Source organism: Tauraco erythrolophus, chromosome 22 (assembly GCF_009769465.1).
Source record: "Tauraco erythrolophus isolate bTauEry1 chromosome 22, bTauEry1.pri, whole genome shotgun sequence".
Classification (NCBI taxonomy): Eukaryota; Metazoa; Chordata; class Aves; order Musophagiformes; family Musophagidae; genus Tauraco; species Tauraco erythrolophus.
Window position 1 is genome coordinate 10,446,815 of NC_141486.1, and position 26,500 is coordinate 10,473,314.

At 52.3% G+C, this 26,500-nt stretch overlaps 1 protein-coding gene across 2 annotated transcripts in view; it reads left to right on the plus strand.

The window, feature by feature from the left end:
- DAB2IP (DAB2 interacting protein) overlaps nt 1–26,500 on the plus strand; it is a 135,712-nt gene that overhangs the window by 74,643 nt on the left and 34,569 nt on the right. For both annotated transcript variants that reach the window (XM_086625000.1, XM_086625001.1), the window contains exon 3: nt 19,442–19,595. In XM_086625000.1, the coding sequence (XP_086481126.1) occupies nt 19,442–19,595 (154 nt within the window). The remainder of the gene's footprint in view (nt 1–19,441; nt 19,596–26,500) is intronic.

The following is a 26,500-nucleotide window of genomic DNA, read 5'->3' on the forward strand; positions in this document are numbered from 1 at the left end:
GGAATGCGTCTGCTTAGGAAACTGCGCTTTGTCCAAGGGACTGGACTGCTCCAAAGGCTGCGTCCTTTTTCACCTGGAAGGGCTCAAATTTAACCCTGTGCTAGTGACCAGTGTTTCTGACTGGGACCAAAAAATCGGTGTTTGCCCTGGCACCGTCATCCCTTGCGCTCAGCCAGATCGGGGCGGGCAGACACGAGAGCAGGGCTGAGTCCTGCTGCCAGGGAGCCGCCCTGGGGAGCGCGTGCTGCTGCTGCCAGCCTGACCTCAAACGGTCCATTGCCCAGGGACTGGGGTAACAGCTCTAATCTCTTTATAAAAAAAACCCAAAACTAAACTAAAAAAAACCCTTAAACAAAAATCTAAGTTATTATCCCATCATCCGTAAACATGAATGCGTGCGTTGTGGGTGCTTGAGAGAGAAGGCGCTTGGCAGCTTTTCCGAGGTTGTCTATCCGTTGCACAGCAGCTGCTGGTGCAGCTGGTTTCTGCAGAAGGTGTAGGGTGGAGAGCACAGAGCGTTTAACCCATCGCTCCACATCAGGGGAGGGTTGGCCGGGGTTACCCCCGCGTTACCCCCCATAATCAGCCAGCCAGAGCCTCATCAGTCGCGCGTTTCTCAAGTGCCCAAAGAAGAAGTGAAGAAATGGTGAGACATCTTCTCACTTGGCAATTGTTTCATAGTTTCTCGGAAATCTGTGTTGTATCAGTACTGTCCCTGTCCCGCCCCTCGGATGGGGACGGTGCCCAGCCACTTGGATTGTCCTCGTGCTCTGTACATGAGAAGTGACTGTGGGTTATGGAATGACTTAGTCACAGAAAGTTCTCAGTTACTCATCAACAGCCAGGGTCCGTTTGTGTAATTCCCGTTGACAAGCTGATGATTTCCTAAAGGAAAGACAGCGGTGACACCGCGGGCATGCGCACAGCCGTCCAGCCAGGGCCTGGAGTCAATCCCGCTCCACACGATCGCCTCCAGCGAGACCATTCCCCAGCGTGTGTGTGTGTCTGGGCTTCGGAAGCTGGCAGCAATTGTGCTGGTCTGCAGGATGAGGTCAGGGAGCCACGAATACAGCGCAGGAAGAGAGAAGTAATAGTAGGGGGGTGGCAATAGGAAATGGAGCTTTTCACCTCCCAGTTTGAAGCCAGTGTGGACCGAGGTGGCCAGCTGCTGCTTTTGAGGAGCACTGGAGAAGGGGCACTGTATGAGGTCGCCCAAGGCCTTTCTCCCTTGCAGCCCTGCGTGGCCTCTGTGCCCCCTTGGCCGGCAGCCTGCGCCGGGGACTCCTGGCTGGGGACAGTGGCTGGGCTCCAGGCTGGGCTCCGGGGTGGGCAGGTGGCACAGCTCTTGCTGAAAAGAGCTCCCCTTTCACCTGAGCTGGTTTGGGGTCTTCAGCTGAATCGCCAGTGCTTGGCTGTGCATGGTGATCCCCCCTGATCCGTCCAGGAGACACACACCATCCTGCGTGTCCCCTGGATGGATCCTGCTCCGCCTCCAGCCCTGCAACAGGGAGTCCTGGAGATGGCCGGGGGTCAGTCCTGTCCTGGGAAGGAGAGACAGTGAAATTTAGAGCCACACAGCTTGTGCTTTTTAAATGGCTCCAGTTGTTTTACAAAGCCATTTTAGGTTTTAATGCTGCTTGTGCAGGACTGGTGACTGTGGTGGCTTACAGCCCTCATTTGTGACGGCAAGTGGAAAGCAGCTGGGGCTGGTTGGGCTGGTCTGGACTTTGTTCCAGTGTTTACAGTGCCATTGCTCATTTGGGAACTAACCTGCTGCTTTCAGTTTTCATCCACTGAAAGGGTATATAAAGACATCCAGCACCTGGCTTGCGAGGCCGGCAGGAGAGGCGGCACAGCGGCCAGCTGGTTCCCGCCGGAGCAAGGTGAGTCACACTCATCCACTGGCACCGGGCTGGGAGGTGCCAGGGCACTGCCCGCTCGGTGCCCACCCAGGCTCACCACCCACTGTTCTCCTCTCTGGCTTCCTTGCTCCAGTGCTGGCCGCCACATCTGGGGGTTAAGGGCAGGCTGCGGTGCCCGGTGGGAGCCCGCTCCGTCTGCTGCTGCCCTGCCCCATGCTGGGGATGCTGCAGGACCCACCCTCTGGGGCAGCTCTGGGATTCTAGTAGCTCGTTTTTCTTGCAAATCCTCTACCTATGTTCCCATCTGATTGAATCTTGGGTAGGAAAAGAGGTGTAGGGAATGAGGAGAAGAGGCGGCAGGAGTCTGAGAATGGGGCAACGCGAGGGCCGTGGATGTTGGGAAGGAATTTGCAGAGCTGGACCGCAGAGTTCAGCCTCCTGCTTCGGGCCATTCCGGCTTAACCCTGCTCTGGCTTTGTTCAGTCCTTAGTGGTCAGCTCTGGAGCAGCTTTCGTGGATCTGTTGCCTGCATGCCCTGTCCGACAGTGAGGGCCCAGCAGGCATGGTCAGTGCCAAGCAGTCAGTGCCGAGTCAGGGTTGCTGCCGGCGGTGCGGGCACCGGGGCGGACGCTACAGCACTGTCTGCAGCCGCTCCCGTGGGCAGCGCAGCGCCCTGGGCCAGCGTGGCCGTGCTGGCCAAGTAGGCTGATCCTTATCGTCCCTCAAACCTACAAATGTGTCAGCTGCCGCCCGGGAGGAGCAGGTTCTGATCCACCGATGTGCAGCTCGTGTTACCAGGGAAAATCTCTCCACTAACAGCCGGCTGATGGGAGCCTGGCACCGCCGCAACCCCGAGCCGCTTCAACTTCCCCAGCGTGCCCAAGATGTCACCCTGCCTGGGGTGGGGACTCTGTGGACCATCACACTCTACCTCTTCTCTTTGCCTCATCTTATTTGTCATCAGAAAAGGCACAGGGCCCTTCACGGAGCTGTCAGCCACATGCCAACGGACATGCACCCCTCCAAAACGGAGTCCGGTTGTAGCTGTGATGGTGTAAATCCAGGGCAGCCTCATCAGCTCAGGAGCAGATTGCAATTTTGTTAATGAGAACATACGCTGGCCCCATGTATTCCCGGAGATTTGACCTAAGCTTAGCTTAGCATCTGTCAGGATAAGAAAAAGTGGTTTAGTGGCACTGCCACAGTGGCAGTTCGGAGGATGGGGAGCTGGGCAGAGAGGGCTGCTGGCTCTGCCCTCCTGAGGGGCAGTTTAACATTCCAGCAGAAGAAAATTTTACTTGTGGAAATCAATGTTTTAAGAAATTAAATGCAAGAACAAAATCTAAACCCTGACTTTCCAGATCAAAACATTTAGAATTTTCTCAAAAAAAGTAAGAAAAGAATTTCTGGTTTCTGCTATGCAGATTTAACCCTTCAGAGCTGGGGAACCACACAGCAAAGTCAGTGACAGCGAGTGGAAAAGGCAAGAGCCAGGACTGTGTGTAAGGAGTGGAACCCGGGCTAGATCTGCAGAAAAAGATGTGTCCACACAACTATGTTTATTTTAACTCGAACTGGTTACATCAACTCAGGCTCTTAGTGTAGTATGTCTAAATGGTTTCAACTCTTCTCGTGATTGGCACAGCCTAATGGCCTGAAACATAGGTTTACACTTAAGGATGGAGTAAAATTGCAGATGAGGCAGGCACGCTGCTACCTCAGAGGAGGTAACTGAGGCCAGCCCAGGTCGTGGGGAGCTGGGTGGCCACCCCAAATACCTACTGCAAAGGAAAACCCTCCCAGATTCTGTCTCTGTAAAAACTCTGCACAACCCAACTGTCAGTGTAAAGTACAGCCATTTGTGCAACAAAGACGAGCTGGAGTTTAATTTGGTTAATAACTGAGGCCAGTTAATCCTGTTCAGGCAAGGATCAAACCAGTTTCAGTGCATCTGTGTCAGTGCTTTGCATCTGTCTAACTAGAACTGGATTGATTTAAAATAACTTGGTTGCAAAAGGAAATTGTTTCTCCTGTGCAGCTACTGGATCAGGGCTCAGCCCCGTCCCTGTTACTCCCTCCTGCAGTAGGAACCTTTTGGTCGGTTCCCCCTGGTCCCCTTGTGCAGTGGATGAGGATGGGGATTTTGGTGTATCAGACAGGGCTGATTGCCTCAGGAATCTCCGTGTCCCATCCAGCAGGTGGTAAAAAGTGTTTCTGGTCAGAAAGATTGACGTGGTCTAATTTCATCTCTCTGTGAGAAATAATTAATCAAACGTTAGGAAAACAAATGTTTAGGAAAACAAACTTCTCTGTTTGAAGCTTATATGTTGGTAACAACAATTAGGGTTTTCTAAACTTGTTATCTGTCGCTGTCACAGACAACCCTTTAAAAAGAGAGCCGAGACCACGAGTGGAGCTTTCACCCCTCGGAGGGAGGCTGGCCGGGAGATCCCGGCACCCATCCGCTCTCAGGCTGGCGCGTAAATTGGAGCCGACGTGTCACAGAGAGCGGCCCCGGACTGTGCTGCTGCGTTTGCAGTGAGGGCTCTGCAGCCCCGGCCCCTCCGGGCTGCCAGCCTGGCTCCACGTCCCCTCGCCGGGACGCGCGCGGAGCGGAGGGCTGGGTACCAGGGGCACGAGCAGCGGGAGCCCCTGGCAGCTCAGCAGCAGCAGTGACGGGGCGAAGGGGAGGCTGCAGGTCCGCAGCTCCCGGAGTGAACGGTCAGCAGCAAAGCTGACGTGCTGCTCGTTGTCTTCTTTTAATTAATACGTTGTTCAGCCAGGTGAGAGACTTCGTGCTTCCGAGGCCTGATTTAGATTTGCAAAGCTGGTTGCTGCTGTGGGTGGCTTTGTCCTGCAGGTACCAAAAGGCAGCTCTGTGAAACATGGTCACATCCATAAACACATTCAGAGTCCAACACACTTAACCGTGGCTTTGATAAGAGCCTGTCCCTCCCTGCCCCGGAGAGGGCCAACCTGACCACCTTCTGAAATCACAACCCGTGACTCTCATTTAAAGTAGAATATTCTGTGTTTGCCTTTGGGAACCCAGGTCCTATCCTCAGCCCCGTGTAACTGTAACTGGCTCTTAACAGACCCCAGCAGTTTCACAGATTCACTGATGTAACAGCCTGTGCCCACAGCTGGGAAACTGAGGCACGAAAAGGCAGAGTGACCACACCAACCCTGTGTAAAAAAGACAAAGCCTTTTTTTTTCCAGGCCGTACTTACCCTAGGTACCACTGTGATACTTTATTAGCTCTTGCTATACAGAGATTTATATGAAATCATTTCTATTCCATTGAAGTAATTTTCAGAGATTAATTTTTTTAGGGTATTAGCATTGATTCCTGAGTGCACGTGCCCTCCTCCTCCCACCAGCAGTCTATATCCAGGGAGAGCTCCATTGTCTGGGTTGGAGGAAAGCTCGCTTGCCCTAATTTATTGAAAAAATTAATTTTAGGTTTAAAATGGGGCTGTCATTTATGAACCCCGTTCAATCTGTTCTTCACTCCTGAGTCTTCGCTCTGACCTTTTCCATATCTCAAATCCTCTGGGCTGTGCACAGGGTTCATTAGTTAAACTTTCAGAAGGGAGCAGCAGGTGTGGGTTGTGGATAAGGACTGCATGCAAGCTTGGCTCTGTGCTTATCCATGTACCCCTAGCAGGCTGCAGCTGTAATTTAATTTAGGGCAGTGCCAGGATTTGGACTTTTTAAAGAGTTTTTCACAGTTTGTAAGTTTTAATAACAATTTTTGCATCAGCTCTGGAAGTAGCTGCCCCTGGTGTTGCATGAAGTATGCACTAACGATACTTGCATCTGAGCTCTACTTGCAAACGAGCTGGAGAACTGATGCCGCGCACCCCAGGATTGCACAGTTTAATTCCTGGTCAGGGGGTCTGGAAGGGAAAGAGCCAGCCCGGCCAGAGAGGGTTGGGGGTCCCAGCAGGGTCGCTGGGTCTGACCCGGGCTCGGTGCGGAGTTGCACCGCACGCTGCTCAGGGCAAAACAAATGGCTCGTCCCTGGAAATGGGGTGTCACCGGGAGTCAGAGAGGAGATACGGAGAGACCAGTAAAAAACAGCGAGGTGATCTTGAAATATCTTTCTTTTCCCACCTGTATGTTGGGGAGGGGTAGATGGGGACTGCAGTGAGGAGTTGCAAGCCTTCCAGTGCCGATGGCTTTTCCTGAGATCGCCTTCTGCCAGGCATCGCGCACGGATTCTGCAGACACATCTCACTACGCGGGGATTTGGGGATGTTTTTAGTATAGATGTGTCTGTTTGTGGATGTGCTGTGGTTCCCGTGTCAGTATGACGGATTTCTGTCGGTAGCTGGCTGTGGAGAGCACCCCAGAAGACAAAGCCCCAGGCTGTCAGGAGACAGGGGCTCGTGGCTCCCTCCGGCATCTGTGCCTGTGGGACAAGCCCCGGGATAGAGCTAACGGGCTGGGAGCGTGCGCCCGCTCAGGCACTGGGTCTGCCTTCAGCATTCCTCCGTGCTTCCCAATTTCCGTCTACCGTGTCGGCGTACGCTCAGATGCTGCACACAAGAGTGTAAAAATATTCTGTGTCTTCCAAGGGCTTCTGTCTCCTGTAACGTGCTGGAGGCAGAGGAGAGCAGGGGATCGTGCGTGCGCTCCCTGCGATGGATTGCCTACAGTTACAGCTCTGAAAACCATAGAAAAATCACCGACTTCATCGGTGTGAATCTCTCATTCCATCTGAAAAGAAGGCTCCCATGAGAAGGATGTGCTTTATATCCCTAAAAGACACTAAAATCTACCTGGCTAGAAGGCAGATAGCAAATGGAAGAAATTAGCTTTATATCCTGGTGCTATCTCTGGATAAAATATACACAATCAAAACAAACTGTGAAGTGCTTTGAGCTTTTCTTCTGTTTTTTTTAAGGAAGAGTTCAGCTGCAGCAAAAGAACATTTTCCTAACTTTATTCTGATTATAAACTTTTCATTGATTGGATGTTGTTTTTTAAGAACATCATTTTGTTTAAGAACATAATTCAGTCTCTGAAGTCAGCTATTACCTATTAAACTGAAGCTATTATATATGCCAATATTGTTAGACAGAAGGACAAATCAAAATAAAATGCAGTTTAGATGCTAAAACATGTATTTGTGTTTGTCAGGCTCAAAGTCATATGCCATTGGTACCTCTGTGCAGTTTAGATTTGAAATTCAAAACTTGACTCCTGCAAATGCTTCTTGGCTCAAATTGTTGTTGAATGTTAAGTAGTGTCTCCCAAGCGAGACTAATAGCACAAAATGATCCTGAATGTTTTCAGGAATAGGACCTCACAAAAAGGTTTATAAAAATCTGCTGCTAATAATGTTACGTTTTAAATAAAACCTCCAGAAAAGACAAGTGGTATCTCAGTAAAGAGAGGTGTCCTGTTGATCAGGATTACATTCCTAGAGGAAAGTCTAAAGCTTCTTCAGGAGAGCAGAAAAGTGAAGCTAATTACAAGCAGGAAGAGAAATTGGCTGGTCCAGATCCACTGTCTAACCACTATGAAATGTGGGGTAAAAGGCAGCATTAGTCAGAGGTTAAATATTCCTTCAGCATAAATACTATTTGATACAGGGCCTGGTTTTTCCAAAATGCTCAATGTCAATTCTGCTGCCTCGCTGCAGCTTGGCTTTTGTGAACATCGAGCGCATTTTAGTAAAGCAGGTGAAGAAATCTTTTAAAATCATCTTCTCGTTTAATCTGGCCGTTGTTCCATGGTCTGCCAGCCCTGGGTGACTTTGGTGCCCTTCAGATTACCTTTTTGCTGAGATGGAACTGAAGGACAAAATAACCGAACACAGAGTCGGGGTGATGGGCTGTTCAGCTGCCGTTCCCGAGTGCTGGGAGGCTGCTGTGAATTTGCAGTTTGATGGAGGAACACTGGGGGTCCTGAGAGTCAATTTGGTGGTATCTGCAGTGAAACCCGTACGTTGCCATAGGTTGTAGCACATCCGTTGAAGAGTTTTTCAGAAGAGCACCACAATAATGACTATGCCCATGCCAGTGCTTGAGCAGCAGCCCAGTAACAGCCAGTTGTGCAATTACATGTCTTTTAATGTTAATTATGCTGAAATATGGGATTGTTCGAACTTTCTAAAATAAGTGCTTTTTAGGACATTGACAGGCCTTTTGATTTTAACTGTGAGTTTGGAGTAAATCTGGATAATCAGTCCCTTCCACTGCTAACTCTTCAAGGTTGTCAGGGAATTTGGTTTTTCCCAGTGATGGACAGTGTGGTCATAAAGCTCTGGCTTCACAGTCAATAAAAAGTGAGAGATACCTGGGTTTAATAGCTCAAAAAGGTAAACACCGCAGGAGTCTGGAAAGGTCACTGCCCAGAGGGCTGGAGGCAAAACCGTGTCTGACCATCCTCCCCTGCCCAGCCAAGGAAACAGAATGAGCCAGGCCTGGCTGGGATCGACGGAGAAAACGTGATCCAAGAAAACAATACAAGTAATACAAATAGTGATCACTGAGCCTAACTGTGAATGGAAAACTGACTCTAATAACCACTGCAGGTACTATTTTACCTGCCCTCTGACGAAGCACAGTGGCTTTCCTTTCACAAACGCTATTTCTTAACCAGTGAGTTGGGTGGTGGGTGCTGGGATCCCGTAAGGAACAGGAGGTGTAAACGTGAAGAAGGGGTAGAGGTCACGTACGGAGCCCCGGGGAGGATCCTGGCATTGGCAGTGGTAATAATTGCACCGACCGTGTTGTACACCTGCGTGGCACCCTCCGAACGGAGCCGCACGTGGGGAGAACAACAGTCTGCGGGGAAACACCACCTTGTGCAGGTGAGGAATGAGGCACAAGCCTGGTTTAAGGAAGCTGGGATAAACTCTGGCTGGAAGGAAAATTAGCTGAGACTGAGAGGTACAGACTTCTTTTTGGTGGTAGCAAACAGAGCTCTTTGGCAGGGTCTTGCTGGTCTTCTTCCTTGTTGTCTGGCAGCAGCAGCTGGAGCTGCCACAGTTCCCAGCACATCTGGCTTCCTGCTGGAACGCAGGCCAAAAGCACGTGCTTGTTGGATTCAGTACTTCCTTCCAGATTGTCCTAATAATGTGTCTGAACATGCAACAGAAAATATTGCAGGGCACGGCCGCAGAGGCAACCTGGGTTCTCCCTTCTCCCACTGCCTTCGGTCTGCTCCGCTCTCCACCCACTGCAAGTGCAAGGGCTCGTTCCAAAGTTCAGGTTCTGCCTTTTCGTGCCTTGCCAGAAAGATAAAAAGAGTTGGTAAAACTGTAACTTGACATTAGCGTTTCGCCGCAGCGAGGGAGATAAGGTGCTAAAGGAAATACGGAGCAAAGCGCTGATGGCTGTGGGAGAGAGGACCCCACAAGGCGAGGGCTGCCCGCTGCGGACCCACGCATGGTTACTGGGGAGCTGCTGGTGAGCCTGGCTCGCAGGTGGGAATGGCTGTGGATTGCTGACCGGGATTTCAGCCTGGCGTGCACCATATTGTTGCTCTGCCGCACAAAGGACCCCTGTGCTGCTGCTGCTGCAGATTTGAGAACGAAAAGACTGACTGAAGCTGCCTGTTATTATTTTTGGCTACTCCAGCGATGTATCAAAAACCTGACGCTGGGCTGATGCTGGTGCCCTACTTTATAGAAGCCCTGAAAAGCAGATCGAGGACAGCAAGCTTGTCTCTCTGCATGGCGTCTGCCAGCAAAGGGTGAGAAAACTTCAAAACGCTGGAGGGGGAAATGGGGGGAGGCAAAACCGAGTCAAAATGTGCTAAATTCAGAGCACTGTTGGCAGACGGCAAGGGGAAAGGGTCTGCGTGTGCTCCACCAAGGAGGCGAGGTGGGAAGTACACTGACCAGAGTGTTGTGCTGTACAAGCTGCTCGTCCCATCGTGGCTGGGGAGCTGATGCCATCATCCGTGGGGCACGGTGGGGACCGGTTTACCCTGGAAGGAAGAAAAGGATCCCGCTGGCCTTAGGTGGCAGACAGTGCTCCTTATTATTCAAGCCCAGCAATAATGCTGCCAGTCCTTCACATTTTTTGGGTCCTTTGGAGGTGAGAGAGGGTCATGCCCACTTCTGGCAGAGGAGGAGATGCACAGAAGTGAGGATGTGCAGGGAGTTAGTGTCGGAGCTGGGCAGAGAACCTACAAATTTTGACTCGTTTGCCAGTGCCGTGCACGGCGGTGCTGGCCGGAGGGATGGCCCATCTGGGAATCCAGCTTGCAAGTCACTGGAGGAGGCGAGACTTGTACCTGCTGCCTCGGGCAGGACCTGCCTGTCTCCTGCTCCGAGACCTGCATCCTTCCCCTCTGGTGTGGGGAAACCCTGGCTATTCTTTTTAATCAGGGATGTTTACCTTTGCGTGTGTTTTCCCTTCCAACGCTGACCAGCGTTTGCAGCCCAGGTGCAAATCGCTTTCTCCCCTGATCCGGAGCAGCCTTGCATGAGCTGGAGGATTTATGATTTGCTGCAGACATGGACGGTAGCCTTTGAAAAGTGGAAAAGGAAGCAGCCATAAATAACAGGCAGGGGACAGTGCCATGTGGTGGTTTTTCATTTACTAGATAGTCCTACTTTGTTCTTGATGAGTAATGGAGGCATTTGAATACGCCAAGATGACAGCAGCAGTCTGGCTCTGGGAACGTGTCGGCGTGGGCTGGGTGAGGATGGTGGCGATGAGGACAGTTGGACCATGCTGTGTAGCCTTCCCCTCTCCTCTCCACCGGCTCGCGTCTTCCTCTCGCACTTACCTGCTGCTCTGGGCGCCGTGTTTGGCGAGTCCTGCACTTCACCGACCCTAAGCTGCGCCGGGGAGCCGGGCCGGGAGCACGGTGCTCCCCGAGCCGAGCCGGGCCGGGTGGCATGCGGGATCGCCCCGTGCGTGCGGGGTGCCGGGGTGCGGACCATGGCTGGCGCAGGTGCGGCCGGCTGCTGCTGCAGACGCTACTCCCTGCTGTGGCTCGCGCTGTTGCAAAGGTCAGTGACTCGGCTTTCCAAAACGGGAAAGGAATGTGCGTGTGCATCCGAGGGCAAGGACACCCGAGCGGGCTGCTGCCTCCCCGGTGCTGTCAGCCCGCCGGACAGCCCCCGAGCCGAGGAGGAGGGAAGCGGTCAGGGCAGAAGTGCCTTAGTCCGGTTTTGGCAAAAAAAAAAAAAAAAAAAAAAAAGGCTCCTGGAGAACTGCATTTTCCCCAGGTTTATCACAACAAAATGAAAGCGGCGGACGGACACGGGACAGGCGGGCTTTGGCGCGGGGTGAGCGGCTCCGCGACCGCGGGGCAGCGCGGAGGGCTGCCGGCGCCCGGCGGGATGCGCGGAGGGGCGGGCGGCGGCGGGGGGGGGGGGCAGCCGGGACCGCTCGGCGGCAGCGGCAGGAGGGCGAGGCGGGGCCCCGCCGGCGTTTTGGGAAGCGCGATCTCCGCCCGCGCCCCCCGGAGCCGAGCCCGGGCTTCGCGCCGCTCCTGCCGGGGCTGCGGCCGGCGAGCGGGGAGCGGGGGCGGCGGGCCCGGGGCGCTCTGCCCAGCTACAGCGCAGCCAATCCGGCGGCCCCGGCAGCGGCGCGGCGCGGCCGCCCGAGCGGGGCGGGGCGGCGGCGGCGGGGCCGGCCCGGGGCGGCGGAGCACGGGGGGCGGCCCGCCCGCGGCCGGCGGGAGCGCGGCATGGCCGAGCCGGAGCCGGGGCCGGAGCGGGGCGGTGGCGCGGCGGCGGCACGGCGGGAGCCGGGCCCTGCGGGTGAGTGCGTGTGTGCAGGGGTGCGTGGATGCGTGTGCACATGCGTGTGCGTGGGCCGGCGGCGGTCCGCGTCCCGCAGCCCCGGGCACGGCCGGAGCTCCTCCGCGCCCAGAGCAAACTCCGCGCCCGGGCTGCAGCGCTCGCCCCGGGCGGCTGCGGCCGCGATCCGGGGCCGGACCCCGCGCATCGCCCGCTGGCCAAACGGCGGGGCCGGGCGCGGGCGGGGCCGCGGCGCCGCTTGTCCCAGCGGCTGCCGGCTGCGCCCCGCGCCCCCCGGGCGGGATGGGGCTGGGGCGGGGGCGCGGGGGGGCCCGGAGCGGGCCGGGGGCGGCGAGCGGGGCCGGGCGGCCACTGCGGCGGTTCGCCCCCCGCCGCCGGCGCGCTGCAGCCGGCCGCCCCGCTCGGCCCGGCTCTCGGCGGGGATTGTGTATTTTTAGCAGCGCTCCGGCCGTGATTCCGTGCGCGAAGAATTTGTTTTCATCGTTATTTATTAAAACGTCGTCGCTGCCTCAGGCAGCCGCCCATGGCCGGGCTCTGGAGCAGGGCCCTAGTGCGGGAGATGGGGCTTGTGACTTCAGGTTCCTTGTCCATCCAGGAGGGGTCCTGCCTTGTTTTTTCTTTCTTGTCCAGATTCTGCCGCTAGACTTAACGTTAAGCAAAATTTCAGTGATAAAAATCAAAACCTTTATCCCCACCCTCCTCCCACCGTGGAAACTTGGGTGTCTCCAGGGCAGCCGGGGAGCTGTACCCCGTGTTTCAGGGGACCTCTGCCCTTGGGGGATGACAGGAATCTGGGGGGGGGGGGCTCCGGGGCAGCGCTCACACCAGCCATACATCCTGGGTTTGCTCGGGCCTCCTTGGAGCTTCTCCAGGTGGTTTTTGGGGCTCTACAGTCCCTGCTTGCTCCAGACTGGTGCCGTGGGAATGCCTAGTTCCAAGGGCTGTGCTATGGTTCGAACTCCGGAGCGTGGTGGATCTCTGCCTGCTCTTTGCCCCGGATGTGCACAGATGACGGCGCTATTAATGTGTGCTGGTTTAGCCTGATGTGATAAGAAAAGGTAATTTTTTTAACATGGAATGTCCATTCCTGTTAAAAGCAAGATGGTGGTGCCATTCCACTCTTGGGAAAGAGGGAGAAGTTACTTCCTTAGCTTCTTCACAACATTTTTTTATCAATGAAACTGAAGTAATCATTCTAAACACCTTTTGTTTCTTGCTCCTGAGGCGTTTTGCTTGCTTTTGCAGTTTCTCTCATCTCGCATGTTACAAATCCAGTCGGTGTCTTTGCTGGTCGTGCTGTGCTGAACCTGTAGGCTGTCACTGACAAACTTTGCAGTGGCACGTTGTTAAACAAACAAATATCCACACTCAGGTGAATGTCACGGGTTAAAGTCATCCTTCAGGTTTGCTCTGGCAAAAACAACATTCGGAACCTGGTATGAGCTGACAAAGTCATTTTGAATGTAATTAATTCTGCTGCTGGTTAAAACTGAGAACAGTCTGAAAACAAGGGCAGGCATTAATGAGTTTAATTACATGTCCTTTGTGTTGCTCAGCCGGGGTGTTGCGTTAGCGAGGGCAGTATGTGACACCAGCTTCCCATCGTGGGTGCGCGGAGCGGTGTTCCCAGCGCCCCGCAGCCTGCGGAGCATCCACCTCCGCTTCAGCCCACTGCGGCGCAGCGCCAGGCTCGGAAAACTGGGGGAGAAAGTTGAGGTTGGCTGAACGCGGAGAAGGATGTGGTGCGTGGCGGGACTTGATCCACACATCCTGTCCTGCGGGAAAGAAAACATTCTCTCATCTTCTGGAAGCATGCGAGATCTCTGGTACGGTTGTTCTTGCTTATTCCCATAACATCACTTTCGTATTTATTTGTTAGATTGAAGCAGGATGAGACACTGGGGAGGATGAGAACTCCCAGTGGCGGTCAGGAGGTTAGCGGGAAGTCGGCACCAGGCGGGGGGGGTCACAGGGGCAATGCTGCTGAGGCGAGGAGGGGGTTTGGGGGAGAGCTGCTGTGCGGGAGAGCCTGCTTTGCCTCTGCTGTGGGAAGAAATGCAGTGATAGGACCAGTTTGGGCTCTGCAGAGAGCGTGGTCCCAGTGGGTGAGCAGCAGCAGCAGCAGGGCTCCGAGCCGCAGGTGGGACAGCCTGGGCACAGCACAGCTCCCCAGTGCCCGCTTCGGCTGCCCCGGGTGAAGCTGGCAGAGGATGGCGGGTGATTTACTCCCATCTGCGGCTGCTAAAATCCTTCTCCCATCTGATGTTGCAAATCAATTTGGTGGAGTTGTCCACTTTGTTCTCAGTTGTAACAAAACCTAATCCCCAGGCTGGAGACAGATTTAAATTCTGTCTACGCTGCACGTGGATCTCACGGTCTGTTCCGCTGCGTTTGTGCATGTAGGACCCCCCGCAGCGGACGTGTGCGGGTAAGAGGGTCAGAACTGCCCTGAAGACCTTCTTCCCAGTGGGTCAGAGAAAAGAACTGTCAGCCCTTGAAAAGCTGTGTGCAGAGAATGTTTCCTGAGCAGGAGACGTGTCACAGAGTCAAACCCGTAATTTAGGAGATCAGATCCTTCTGGCAGAGGGGAGGCATTCACATTGCAAAGGCTGACTCTTCCAGCTGGTATTGATGGGACGTCTTTACCTTGGTGCCTGGACTTCCTTCAAAATTCCCCAATCTGCTTGTGCTCTCAGAGTGGCTCAGTAGGAGATTTAAGAAAGGCTCTTGATTTTTTCCCTCGTGTTTCAGTGTTATGTTTTGTGTCTGCTCCATCCCTCCGCAGCTACCCAGCCAGGTTCTCTGTTTGTTTCTGTCTCTCAAAAATATCAGGAAAATTTTCATCATAAAACCACAGAAGCAGCTGGGTGGTTTCAGGCAGGTGAGGTTCTGAAATGAAAACCAAGGGTTGCCCCTTTGAGGGCTTGTCTTCACAAGAAAGCAATTCTGGAATAAGAGTGTGTGAGTTTAATGTACAAGACCTATTCCAGAATAATTCTGTATAGACAGGCCCTACATTTTTTCCCTCCATGTAGTCTCAGCAGAGTATCTTTGTTCTTGAAAGAACATGGAGCCCAGAGTCCCGGGCAGTCCCTCCAGGTGTTCTGAAGAGCTGCTGCAGATGGATGGTTGCTGCTTCCATTGCTCAAAATCCAGCCCTGAAGTTTGGTGAGGAGAGAATGGATTGTCCCTCCACGCTTGTTTCTCTGTGTCCACGAAGTCTTTGCTGCAGTCCCCAAGGCCCTGGTTGGGTTGGGTGTGCTGTCACAGCCTGGTGACACTTGACGGCCCTGGTTCTGGCTGCCTCTGAAGGCAGTGGGCAGAGGGGGATGGCATCCCTTCACATGGTAATGTTTTATGACTTTTATTATTTAGAACAACAATCCTCTCATTGCTCTTGGGCAGTAAACCTCTTTCTTTAATAACCAGAGACTGGCTGCCTCTCTGTAGGACTCTCCAGGTCAGTGCCGGTAGCAGTAATGTTATTTCTCTTTAGAACTAATGTGGTCTTTTATGAGATTTCTCCTCCTCCCCTTCATTTCAACTGAACTTTAGGCAAGTAGAAAAGGATTAAAATAAGGCCCGTGGCAAAAGGAACTGAATGTGCTGTTTGGAAAGAGGGTTTCCTGCTGTGAGATGTCTCTGGGAGGCTGGTCGTTCCCACTATATTAAAACAAAGGTGTAGGAACTGAATTTGATCAGCTCACGTAAGCTGGATGGGAACTGGAATATACAGTGAGTTATTACAGCAAGAAATTGGATGGCCTCACAGGCAGTGTTTTGAAAAGCGATGGTAGAGAGATGAATTTGAACAAAGTACCTCTGTCATCTTGGAGGTGCACGTACACAGTAAGCAAAAGATGTTCCAGGTGAGTTTGCCTGTTAGGATGTTGGATGGCTCTGGGATGACCAAGGAAGAGCACGAGTTTACAGGGACTCTGGTGTCTGTGTCCCCGTGGATGCAGCTCTCTGCCCACACTGGGTGGAAGCTGGCAGAGCTGAGCAGTGCCCATCTCATGCTGACTTGGCTGCTTCTGCCCCAGGGGCAGTGAGGTATCCTTAATGCTCTTTTGGGGACATTGGGATAGAAAGGTACCTGCCACCCCAGGAGGAAATGCTGGCTCGGGGCAGGGCTGGAGGGGAGCGAGATGAGCCTCGGCAGCAGCTGGGCACACCAGCACGGCCGCACTGGGGCCCGATGCCCCATTTCAGGCTGAGTCCAGCTGTCACGTTATGTGCCTAATATTTCTGCACTTCATCAGCGAGCGGATTTGCTGGGGGCTTTGTTAGCACTTGCCAGCCCTTACGCTGTAGATTGTCTTTGGACGAAGCCCTCCAGGTCTGGTGTGGCCTGATGCAGGACAAGACAGAGACGTTGTCGCTCCAAGGTAACACGGATGTTGCAAGTTCATGTTCTCCCTGCCCAGACGGGAGGAAGGCTGAGTGGTCCTTTCGGTGAGATGACTACCCTCACCCTCTGAGTCAGGGAAGCAGCTTATGGGCTTAGCAGGACCTTTTTCTTACTGTTATTACGAAGGGAAATCTGTGGGAGCTGCGACAGGGACTTGCAAATATCTTCCAGTAAATGGGTTCCTGCTGCAAATGTCATGTTACTGACCAAAGGACATGAGAAACGCGCTCTCCTCTAGAACAGGGTATGAAAATGAAAGGACTGTGCGTGCTTTGAAGTCTGGTGCTGTATCACCCTTCTTGCACCCTGGGGCGTTTGCAGGGGCACCCGCTGGTGTGGGTTCAGTGCTGTAGCATCGGGTCTGCCCGTGGGGGTGCTGGGGAGGGGATGGGGCCAGTGGCCCTGGGAGGAGACTCTGCACAGGCAGCACTGGTCCTGCTTGGCCAGGGCTGCCTCTGGCAGAGAGATCTCATCCCTTCTGCTGAGATTTCCAACGAGAGTCTCTAATTAATGACATCTCCCCATTTAGCTCCTGATGCTCAGACAGATGCTGGGTCTTTCAGGGCTGGTCTGAGACCTGCAGCGCTCCCTCCGCACAGTGCAGCACCTGGTGAAAGATGTCTGTGTTGCTGACCTGCGCGGGATCTGATCGGCCGTTCAGGAGTAAAAGATGTTGTGGGAGCGGGTCCTGCCCGGGCAAGAACCTGACAAATAACCTCCAAGACTAAGAAAAGTCCTGTTGTTTTAGGATTCCCAGAGGCACATGGCAGAGTACGGAGGGATATAAATACGCATTTGCTGAATCTGGTGAGAACATACTATGTCCTGAGAAGCTCCCCCTTGGTAATTCTTCGTATTGCACATCTGCACTCCCACCCGCAGCCTTGCAGCTGCAGTAGTTTTAAATGAAAAATAGACTTGTTTGGTTTTAATTTTAACAAAAATTCTTAGGCCAGCATGAAGCAGTCCGGCTCGGTGACGTACGTGTGTGTGTTACAGTCTATAGTTGCTGAGATGTGGGTTTAGACGATCAATGTTTATATTTGTCCACACAAGAATGCAAGTCTCAGCTTGGTTACTTACCTTTTCTAATTTCATCTGTAAAATATGGAAATCATATTTGCCGTAAATGCCGTGATTCTGGGCTTATTGGGGCTTGGTGAGCAGTCTGTATTGTCAGCTCTCGAGCTGCTGGGTATTAGTTCTGCACTCAGCATCTCTTCTGTCTGCCTGTGTTAAAGTTAATTTACAGTATCATTCAAAAGAAAAGGATATGGACCCTTTTCTGTGAAAATAGTGTAAAATTGCCACAAAGTACTGGGAAATGACTGTGCTCAGTTCCTAAAGATCAATTTATTCACCATAGAGATATGGGGTGAGTGGACAGTTTAGAGAATCACTAATGGGATAGAGAGCCTTTTGCTTCGAAGCCGCTGCTTCTGATCCAGCGCAGGGCTGTGCCAAGCCAGGGCTTTTAACGTTTGAGGGCTGGTGGTTGTCCCCCAAGAAAAGATTGTGGTGTCACAGTCCATTTTTCTGCAGGTGCCTCAGCAGGTACCGCCGCAGCTGGTCCCAGGGAAGCGCCTGGGGACCGTGCTGTTGGGGAGCCCTCGGGCAGCATGGCCCCAGGCTGGCTGTCCTGCCGTGCTGCTGGGCAGGAGTGGTGGCCAGCAGCTTCCCCAGCTGTCCTCCATTTAGCACGCTCAGCTGGAGAGCCCAGCTATGGGCTGGGCCGTTATCACCTGGGGGTTCATCCATGGTGTGAATCTTAATGGCAAATCGAGAAGCACCTGTTTGTCTTCTGCTGCTGTTTGTCTTAGAGTCTCCTTTGGCTCTTTCAGATTCAGCTTGGCGTGTGATTCACTGGAAGCTATGAGTTTTGCATGCACTGTTGACATTTCTCCGTTTTTCGGTCAGCTTTATTCTAGAGAACGACAAAACTCAACACACGCAGACAAAGCCATCTGGGAGTATACTGGGAGCATTGTTGTTTCGCTCACAAAAACAGTGCTGAGAATATCTCAGACTCCCCTTATTTCTGTTCTTCTGGGCCTTTGAAGAAGGCATCATGTTCTTTTTGTAGACAGAGGGACACATGGTCTCTTTGGAAGACCCTAAAGTGCCTGCCAGAAGTTTTAAATGTCAGTTACTGGGGTCAGAGGTTTTGTGAGCTGACTGGTGTAGGGACGTTTTACGTGATGCAGGCTATGAGAAGGTAACTGCTCCCTTTGCTCTCAAGTTATTTTTCCCTTGCCACTCCATGGTTTTGCTGTTTTTCCTGGGAGTACCTAGCTATCTTTCTTTTTCCCCCCCCCTTGAGCTCTCTGGTTTTGCTTTAAGAGTTACAGCACCGTTGATTGTATTGGCTGCCTGGAAAATGGTGTGCTGCACGCTGTCTGGGGCTCCTGCTGCTAAACGCTGCCAGTGGGACTCCAGAGCATTTAGATCAATCGATAGGGCTATCATGGCCTTATTTTCCACGCTGTCCCCGTCCCGAGGATGTGTGTAACAATTGGAGAGAGCACACGAGCCCTCGGGTTGCTGGTTACCGGGTGCAGATCCAGGTGCTGGCTGCAGCCGTGGCGCAGATGGGTGTGTTGGTGGGGGAGAAGGGGATGGTGTCAGCCCTGGCAGTGCCAGCAGCTCCCTGGGAATGCACTGTGTGCGCTGAGTGAACCCAGGGCTGGAGCTTTAGAAGGATCTGTCATTAATTCCTCCCCGTTTGCAGGTGACTGCCTTGTGTCAGGAGGGACTGGGTGCTGCGAAGCAGCGTGAAATGAAGTAGGATGCCGGTGGGATCTCCCATGCACAGGCAAACCCAGTCCTGCACTGGCAGTCAGTGCTCAGCGCCACTGGAGCTCAGCGCCACTGGAGCTCAGCGCCACTGGAGCTCAGTGCCACTGGAGCTCAATGTCACCAGAGCTCAGCACCACTGGAGCTCAGTGCCACCGGAGCTCAATGTCACCAGAGCTCAGCACCACTGGAGCTCAGTGCCACCGGAGCTCAATGTCACCAGAGCTCAGTGCCACTGGAGCTCAGCACCAGGTGCTGCGCTACTGACGAGCACAGTAGTGGGTGCTGGGTCCAGCTGCCTCCCTGGTCCGCTCACACTGCAGTGCACCTGGGAAGTGCCCCGCAGCAGGTGTGATGGCCATCTAAAGACAAGCAGAGACCCGCAGTCTACAAACCTCTAATAATGTGGTCCTGACAGCATCAGAGTTTGGAAAAAATGTTTTTACTGAACGTACAGCCTCTAATAGAACCTGCTCAGAAATTATAAATGGGACAGTGTAGCAGTCCCCGCTATTCTGGGCCCTCGGGTGTCTCATGGCAAAAAATTCCCAGGAATATTCTGCAGTTGTTGCTAACAGATGGACTAAATAATTTATCTGGGAAGGAAAGCATCCACTGATACAGTTACATTTTTCCTCTAGATCCCATCTAATGCCGAGGCTGAAAGAATCGCGCTCCCACGAGTCTTTGCTCAGTCCCAGCAGTGCTGTTGAGGCTCTGGATCTCAGTATGGAGGAAGAAGTGGTCATCAAGCCGGTGCACAGTAGCATCCTGGGACAAGACTATTGCTTTGAGGTAAGGAGCCCTGCTGCGCATCCCGGGTGCCGTTCCTGCCACGTGCCGGGGCTGGCTGGGGAGCCAGGTGTGGGCTTGCATCTGGGGCTCTGGCTGTTATGAAACGTTTCTGCTCTGAATTGCTACACAGAGACCATTTCATAGGCAGAAAATTACTCCCATCTTTCCAAGGAGGATCATATCCACAAAATCAGAGCAATGAGCTCTTTGGCTTGTAACCGTTGTCGCAGCAGAGCTGGCTGCTGGCACAGGTGCTGAACTACCTAAGGCTGTGTATTAGCAGAGCATAAATTTGTAGTTTATGTTCATACAGATACCGGAACGCGCTAAGCCCCACTCATGGTTCACAAAGATGTTACACGTGGTCACAAAGATAGCGTGCTGTTGTCAGTGGGAGTGTCGAGGGCTTTGTCTAGAGAGCTGAAGCTTCACTCGTTCGGGTAAATAGAAAAATCTGTGAGTATTTCAAATTTTTTTAGCATCTGTTATGGCATGTGGTTAGGCTGTACTAGCAGGAGGTGGTAGGACACGTACAAACCAGCCTGTAGTTGGATAATTCAGTGTAGCATGTCTTGGGAATCATTCATCCTGCATTGTGGATGGCGAAGTATTATTGCTTATGGCAGTGGCTGGGTATAGGAGTGGGAACTGGTTTTCTTACAGTAGTAAGGTGGTCAGTGCTTGTGTTTCTGTGAAGAGAAGGTAACCTGTTTGTACTTGGACGTGGAAGAGCAGATAGACATGCGGGAGAGCATGGTTGGGTCGTACTGCAGCGGAGTGATGGGACTGCAGGCTTTCCTGGGATGGGCAGTGCTGGGTGAAGATGGCCTTGGCGCTGTCCAAGAGGAGTCAGACTGGAGAGGTGAAGATTTTTTTTTTTACTGAAATTAGCACACTTGGAAAGAAATGAGTTAAAAGACCCATTTCTTAAAATATAAGAAGATAACACAAAAGCAGTCTTAGAAAAAATAGCCCCAAACATAAACTCTGAAGTGGGCTGAGGTATAAATTTTCCAGTGTTGTTCGTTCTCCGTAGAATTGAGCAAGTGCGGCGGGTCAGGAGGAGAACAGTTTTGTAAATTATATGGCCTCTATTACATTCCACTCAAGAAAGATAAAATGAAGCTAGATGGAAAATAGATGTGACATCCATAATATAAGAGTTGTTTACCAATTCTGTTCAGCGCACAAGAGCAGAGGAAGGGATATGAACAGTACTTGTAGAAAGTTGACTGAGAGGGAAATTACACAAGCCATGCACTTGTAAGGAGGAAGAAAATTTTATTTTTAAGTGAATTGAATGAAGAAGAGTCGCACAGAAGAAAGAAGAACATGTTAATTGCTGTTCTGCAAATGGTGCAGAGGAAAGGAAAAATGCCAGAAAACAAAAGGGACATTGATTTGTAACTGATGGTTACTCACCAGCAGGCTCCCGCGGGAAGGACCGAGGTGAGAGCTAAATGCCATATTGTGTTAACGCGTTGGTCTGGCATCCCAGAGAGCCCCCTTCGAATTCGGGGCGAGTTCAGCTCCGGAGTAGGTTCGCAGGTTTCCCGGGATCCCTGGGGGTGGCAGGCTGTGACCACGACCCGCCACGTGCTTGGGCGCCGCTGGCAGAGGTGAGGGGTTGGTGCTGTCTTTGGGCAGCGCGGGGCTGGAGGGCCGAGCCTGGGCCGTGCGTCGCGCCCGGGCAGAGCAGCGGCGGTGCCGGGCTGGGGGCTGCTGCTGCCCCAGCGGGCCTGCCGGCGGTGGAACGAGTGGCATCATCCCGTGGTTCTCCATGCCAGGCAGTAGTGACAGCCAAGCGGCAAAACCACACGAGCATCTTCTCTTCAGTGCTGGGACGTCGCCTTCAGTTGTTGCTGTGTCCTGAGGATCCCGTCTGTGGCCTGTGGTCCCAAGTCCTCCAGCACTGCCGTGTTTGAAAGCACCGGCACGACTCAGCAAAGGCGGCTGCTGCCTTTCCGTGGGATCCTGGCAAGGAGCAGTAAAACCTGTGGTGGTTCCTGCGGCCGGGAACTGGGAAAGCTCTGCATGAAGTCTGCACGAGGCTGAAAGGAAAACCGAAGGTGATGGCCAAGAGCCGTGACACTGCTGCGTGCGGCGACGCTGAAGGGTGAGAAGCTCCGCGGATGTCCTGGACTGGGAGATGCCAAGTGAGTGATTACCGCCGGAGTCGCAGAGACAGGGGGAACCGAGACGTTTCGCGGACAGCAGATGGTGAAGGTGCTGCGGTTGGTAACGGTGCCTCATCCCTGTGCCTCGGAGCTGTTGTGGGTCTGTTCTCTAGGGAGACTGTCAGGAATGGCCAAGTTTGCTGTCTCCAATTGAGAAGTGAAGCGTTGCCATTGTTGGGCAGTGCCAACCTTACACTGTTCTGACCTGCCTTCTTGCGGCGGGGTGGCCAGGCAGCGGGCAGTGCCCAGGCAGCAGCGTCCCTCACCAACTGGTGTCCGTGAGCTCTCCTTTGGGATGCTGGTGCTCAGCTGGCCGGGCCGGCTCAGCGTTTGGGCTCCCTCACCAGCCACAGCACGCAGCAGCTTTTTCAGGAGCTGTTTGCAGCCCAGGCTGCCCAGCGCGGGCAGCACGAGGTACGGCGAGCCACAGGTCCTCCTCCACCGAGCTGCGGCAGCAGCCTCGTGCCTCGGAGAACGAGCCGTCAGGATTTGACGGGGCTGCAGATGGAGTCGCGCTGAAGAGGGCAGGTTCGGAGCGGGAACTGGCAGCGCACCCGAACGGAGACAAAAGCGAGAGATGCCAAAGCCATCTGCAGTGGAAAAAAACCAAGTGGCTGGTTTGGGGGGAGCTGGCTGCAGGAAGGTACAGCGGGTTGTGTGCCTCTGGCTCGGCTGGCCTGCAGTAAGACGTGCCGTAGCTGACGGTCGGCTCTGCTGCCCCTCGGCTGGGCTCTGCCAGGGGCAGAGTAAGGGGAGTGAGCAGTATTGCAGTGCTTTTTCAAATGCTGCATTTGGCTTTTTCTGCTTATTTAGTTCTATGAAACTTGCTTTTTTCTGATTTGCTGAGTACTTGGCAGTCGCTATTTACTTGTTTTCTTCATTGATTTTTTTTTTTTTTTTTAAAGTTACTCAACATCATCTTCTTTCTCTGTATAAGAGTTCCCAGTCAGCGTAATCATCTAATGCTGCTGCACTTGCTGCAGGTGCTGAGTACCCCATGGGCATCTTCGTCCAGTAAAGGAGACTCGGAGTCCAGACTTCCAGAGCCTGTTCCTGGCTCGGCTGCTCATGGGTCCGGGGCTCTCGGGCCAGGCAGGGGAGTCAGGGCTGAGGGCTCTGTGACTGTCTTGGCAGAGCAAAGTCTCGTCCTGTTGCACAGCTCGTGTCCGGGCTGTCGCAGGACGTAGCTGGGGGATGTGGGGCTGGAGAAGGAAAAAGCTGCTGCTGGACTGTACTTACTCCACTGTCACCTCATCCTGGCCTTGCCTGAGCGAGAGAGAATTTGGCAGAGCTAAATTTAGCTCTGCCGAATTTAGTCCCGCGGTGCGAACGTTGGCCGTTGCTCGCGTGGCCCCTGCGATGCCCTGGGAGCCGTCGCGGGGCTGCGGGGCTGGCGCCAGCAGTGCCAGTTTGCCCTTTGGCGCTTGGCCGTGGTGGGATTTACCAGCTTGAGCCCTGACTTTTCCTCGTAAAATCTTCTGAACACTTTGAGCGAAGCCACTTCAGTAACTCAGTTACCGTCTTCGGTTGTTACTCCAGTGAGATTCCCTGAAGCGTGTTTTGAGGAACCCACGCTGTACCTCAGACGTTCTTAAAATGACAAGATTTTATCTGACTGAAGAAATCGCCCATCCAAGGACTGTGGATAATGAATATGAATAAACAACATTTTAGAAATTAATGAGTTTTATTATTTGTACATTAATAGTATTCCAGCATATCCAAAATCTTGATGAGACCAGAATACTCTCAAGATAATTAATATCTCATAAAGATCATTAATGCCATATGATGTTTAGGTCAGAGCTCAAAGCCGGAATGTTATTGTAGATCTGGGGGAAATTAACATTTTTGGTCACATGTGGTAGACGTGACCTTCAAGTCCCATCAGATCGAGAGGGCTTCATGTCTGACACGTGAGGATTTTCCCCTTCTCTCTCCTGACAGTTACAGTTCTTTAGGTTTTGAGTGATTACTTAATCGGTAATTGGTTTGGAATTGAATCATAAATTTTACCATGATAACTCAATGATAATATATTGGCTTAAATGTGGCAAGAAAATATATCAGATATTCACCCTAACAGATAGCTGGTTAAAAAAAAGTCATTTAATTAACAGATTCAGTAGAAAGACAGCTAAATTGCATGCTTATTTATTTGGATACAAATCCTCTAGGCAGCTGTGGGATCCATGTGTGTCATCAAGGAGAACTTGTCTTTAAGAGAGTGACTTTCAACAGCGATCAAAGAAGCCATAATTCTCTTTTACAGAAGAGCTTCCAAGTTTCTCACCAAATTCTCTGTATCCGAGAACATTGTTTTCAGATGTGTTTGAACACCCAATGCCCATCAAAACAAAAGAGCTAAACAAAAAGCTGGGTGAGGTGTGGCCTTTGAGGAAATGGACTAATGGGATAGTTTACTGGAAGGTGTATTTGACCTATTCCACCTTTATTAACTGATTTCTAAGAAATCAGTGGGGACTGAATTTTGTGGACCTTGGTCAGATTGCCAGTGGGAGAGTTTTTCCCACTGTGGGCACAAAAACCTGTCTGGAACACCTGCGGGGCACTGTGGCCGTACCAGTAGTGTCAGGGCTTTGATGTTTTGGACTGGGATGTGAGTGATTTTGAGTCTTTTGCAGCTAAATTAGATTGGCCAAGTGACAGGACTCAAGTTCTGAATTGCTGGTTTCTCGTCTAAAGAGCAGTTTTGAAGCCTTAGAAATTCACATGGATGGAGCAGCCGGGGAGCTGCGTGGAGCAGCGCTCGTTTGCTGTGCATCTTCCGTGGTACTTCGCTGTAAGTTCTGTTCTTTAAAGCTGTTGCTAAGTGGTACTTCTGGGACCTTTGTGTTTGTAATTCAGTGTCGAGATGGTGCAGCACCACGTCAACAGTAACGTAGCCGTGCGTTGCTTCTCTTCAGGCGGTGTTACCCGTCAGGAGTACGGCTGTGCCCGGCTCGAATGCTGTTGCAGGAACTCTTACTGAGAAGATCAAGATGCAAAACTGCCGTACCCTCTGGCAGAGCAAGGTGTAGGGGTCCCACGCAGTCTGTCAAGCGATGCATCTCTTGTGCCACCAGAAGTCCATTTGTGAACGTTCAAGGATGGAGGTTCACGTGGGCTTCCACAGCAGCAAACAGGAGATGAAACAGGCTGGATTTGTAATGGGAAACTTTGAAGAAGCTGGAAATACACTGAAGTGTGAAAGGATGCTGAAAAGACCATTCTACTGGAGTCTTCTTTTCTTGGAAATAGAAGATGTGCTCAGAAGATTCTCTTGGAAATAGAAGATGACTTGTGCTCAGAAGAACATACAGTTTTACAGGACAGAGGATGAAAGTGTGTAAGGACAGGGAAGAGTGTCTGCCTGAAGGAGAGAGCTTCTGGCATGTCAAGGGTTGGAAGATTTAATGCATTTGCTGTGTAAAGACAGGGTAGGCCTCTTGCCATTTCATCCTGGTTAGAAGATGTCTGTGTTCAAAGGAAGGGATGTGCTCGACGCGTCGTTGAGGTTAGCTAATGACAAATCCTCGCAAGTGCCAGCTCTGCTGTAAGAACAGGTTAGGCTTCTGAGAGATACGTGAAATTAAAGGAGATTGTGTCTCCCAGAAGCAGATAACAGAGCAAACAGTGTGTAAACACCAATGCTGTGAGATGATAAAGTACTCACAAATAATTCTGCAGCTTGAAACTGGTGGAAATGAAGCTCAGAGGGGAGTTATTTGAAGTCCTAGCCAGGTCCATTTGGCCTGCAAGCAGAGATGTACATAAAGGATGTTACTGGACATCACCAAATGCAGCAAATGCATAGAAGCTCAGAGCAGCTGGTGGAGGCTTTATGGGCAGTGCAGAGGTCTGGGACCACAGCCATGGTCTGTCAGCTTGGCAGCAGGGCTTCGAGGAGATAGAGGCTTGAGGGATACGTATATGTGAGAAGATGCAGAGAACTATTGGCCCTTTAGACTTTGGCTCTGTAGTTGTCGCCAAGGAAGCTTGGTGTGGTAGATAGGAAGAAATGTTTGGTGCCTGTCTTCCTGGGGCTGCTGGACGGTGGCTGCTTTGGTGGTCTCTCAAGAGAGTTGAGTTTCCATGTGGTCGCAGGGATGTGATAAGGAAAAGGGGGCATTTGCACCACTGGAAATGTCACTGCTGTGAGTGTGCTCCTTCAAAACCTGGCTATGAAGTCCCAATGGCCAGAGAAAGTCACACAAATGCTGCAGAAAGATCCCTTGGAGCGATACTGGAAGCACGAGAGGTAAGAGGAGGGCCCAGCAGCACTTCACTGGCCGTCTCCAGCTTCGGCAGCCCCAGCCTGTTCTCTCCAGCTGGGGAGCAAGTGCAGTGAGCACCTCAGTGCCTCCAGCCAGGCTGTCAGCTACTGCCCTTACTGCTGCCAGGACTGTGGTGTGTATACTTGGCCCCAAATTCTTCACAGCATGGTCTTCAGAAGCAACAGGACACAAAGGGGAAGGTCCAAAGCCAGCCTGTTGGGCCTGATGTTCTGCTGAAAGCAAGGAATGGGTTGTTACTGTCACAGGCTTTGGGTTGAATCTGGAGGAATGCCAAGTGGTTGCAATTTATCCTTAGTTCATCTAAGGATTTGCATGTTCGCCGTCGTGGAACTTGATGGTTTAAAGTGTGGCATGCATGGGGCCCATTATCTAGTGTCTTCTGGTGTGGAAGAGGAGAAGTAATTGGAATTTGCTTCCACGATTATTGCTG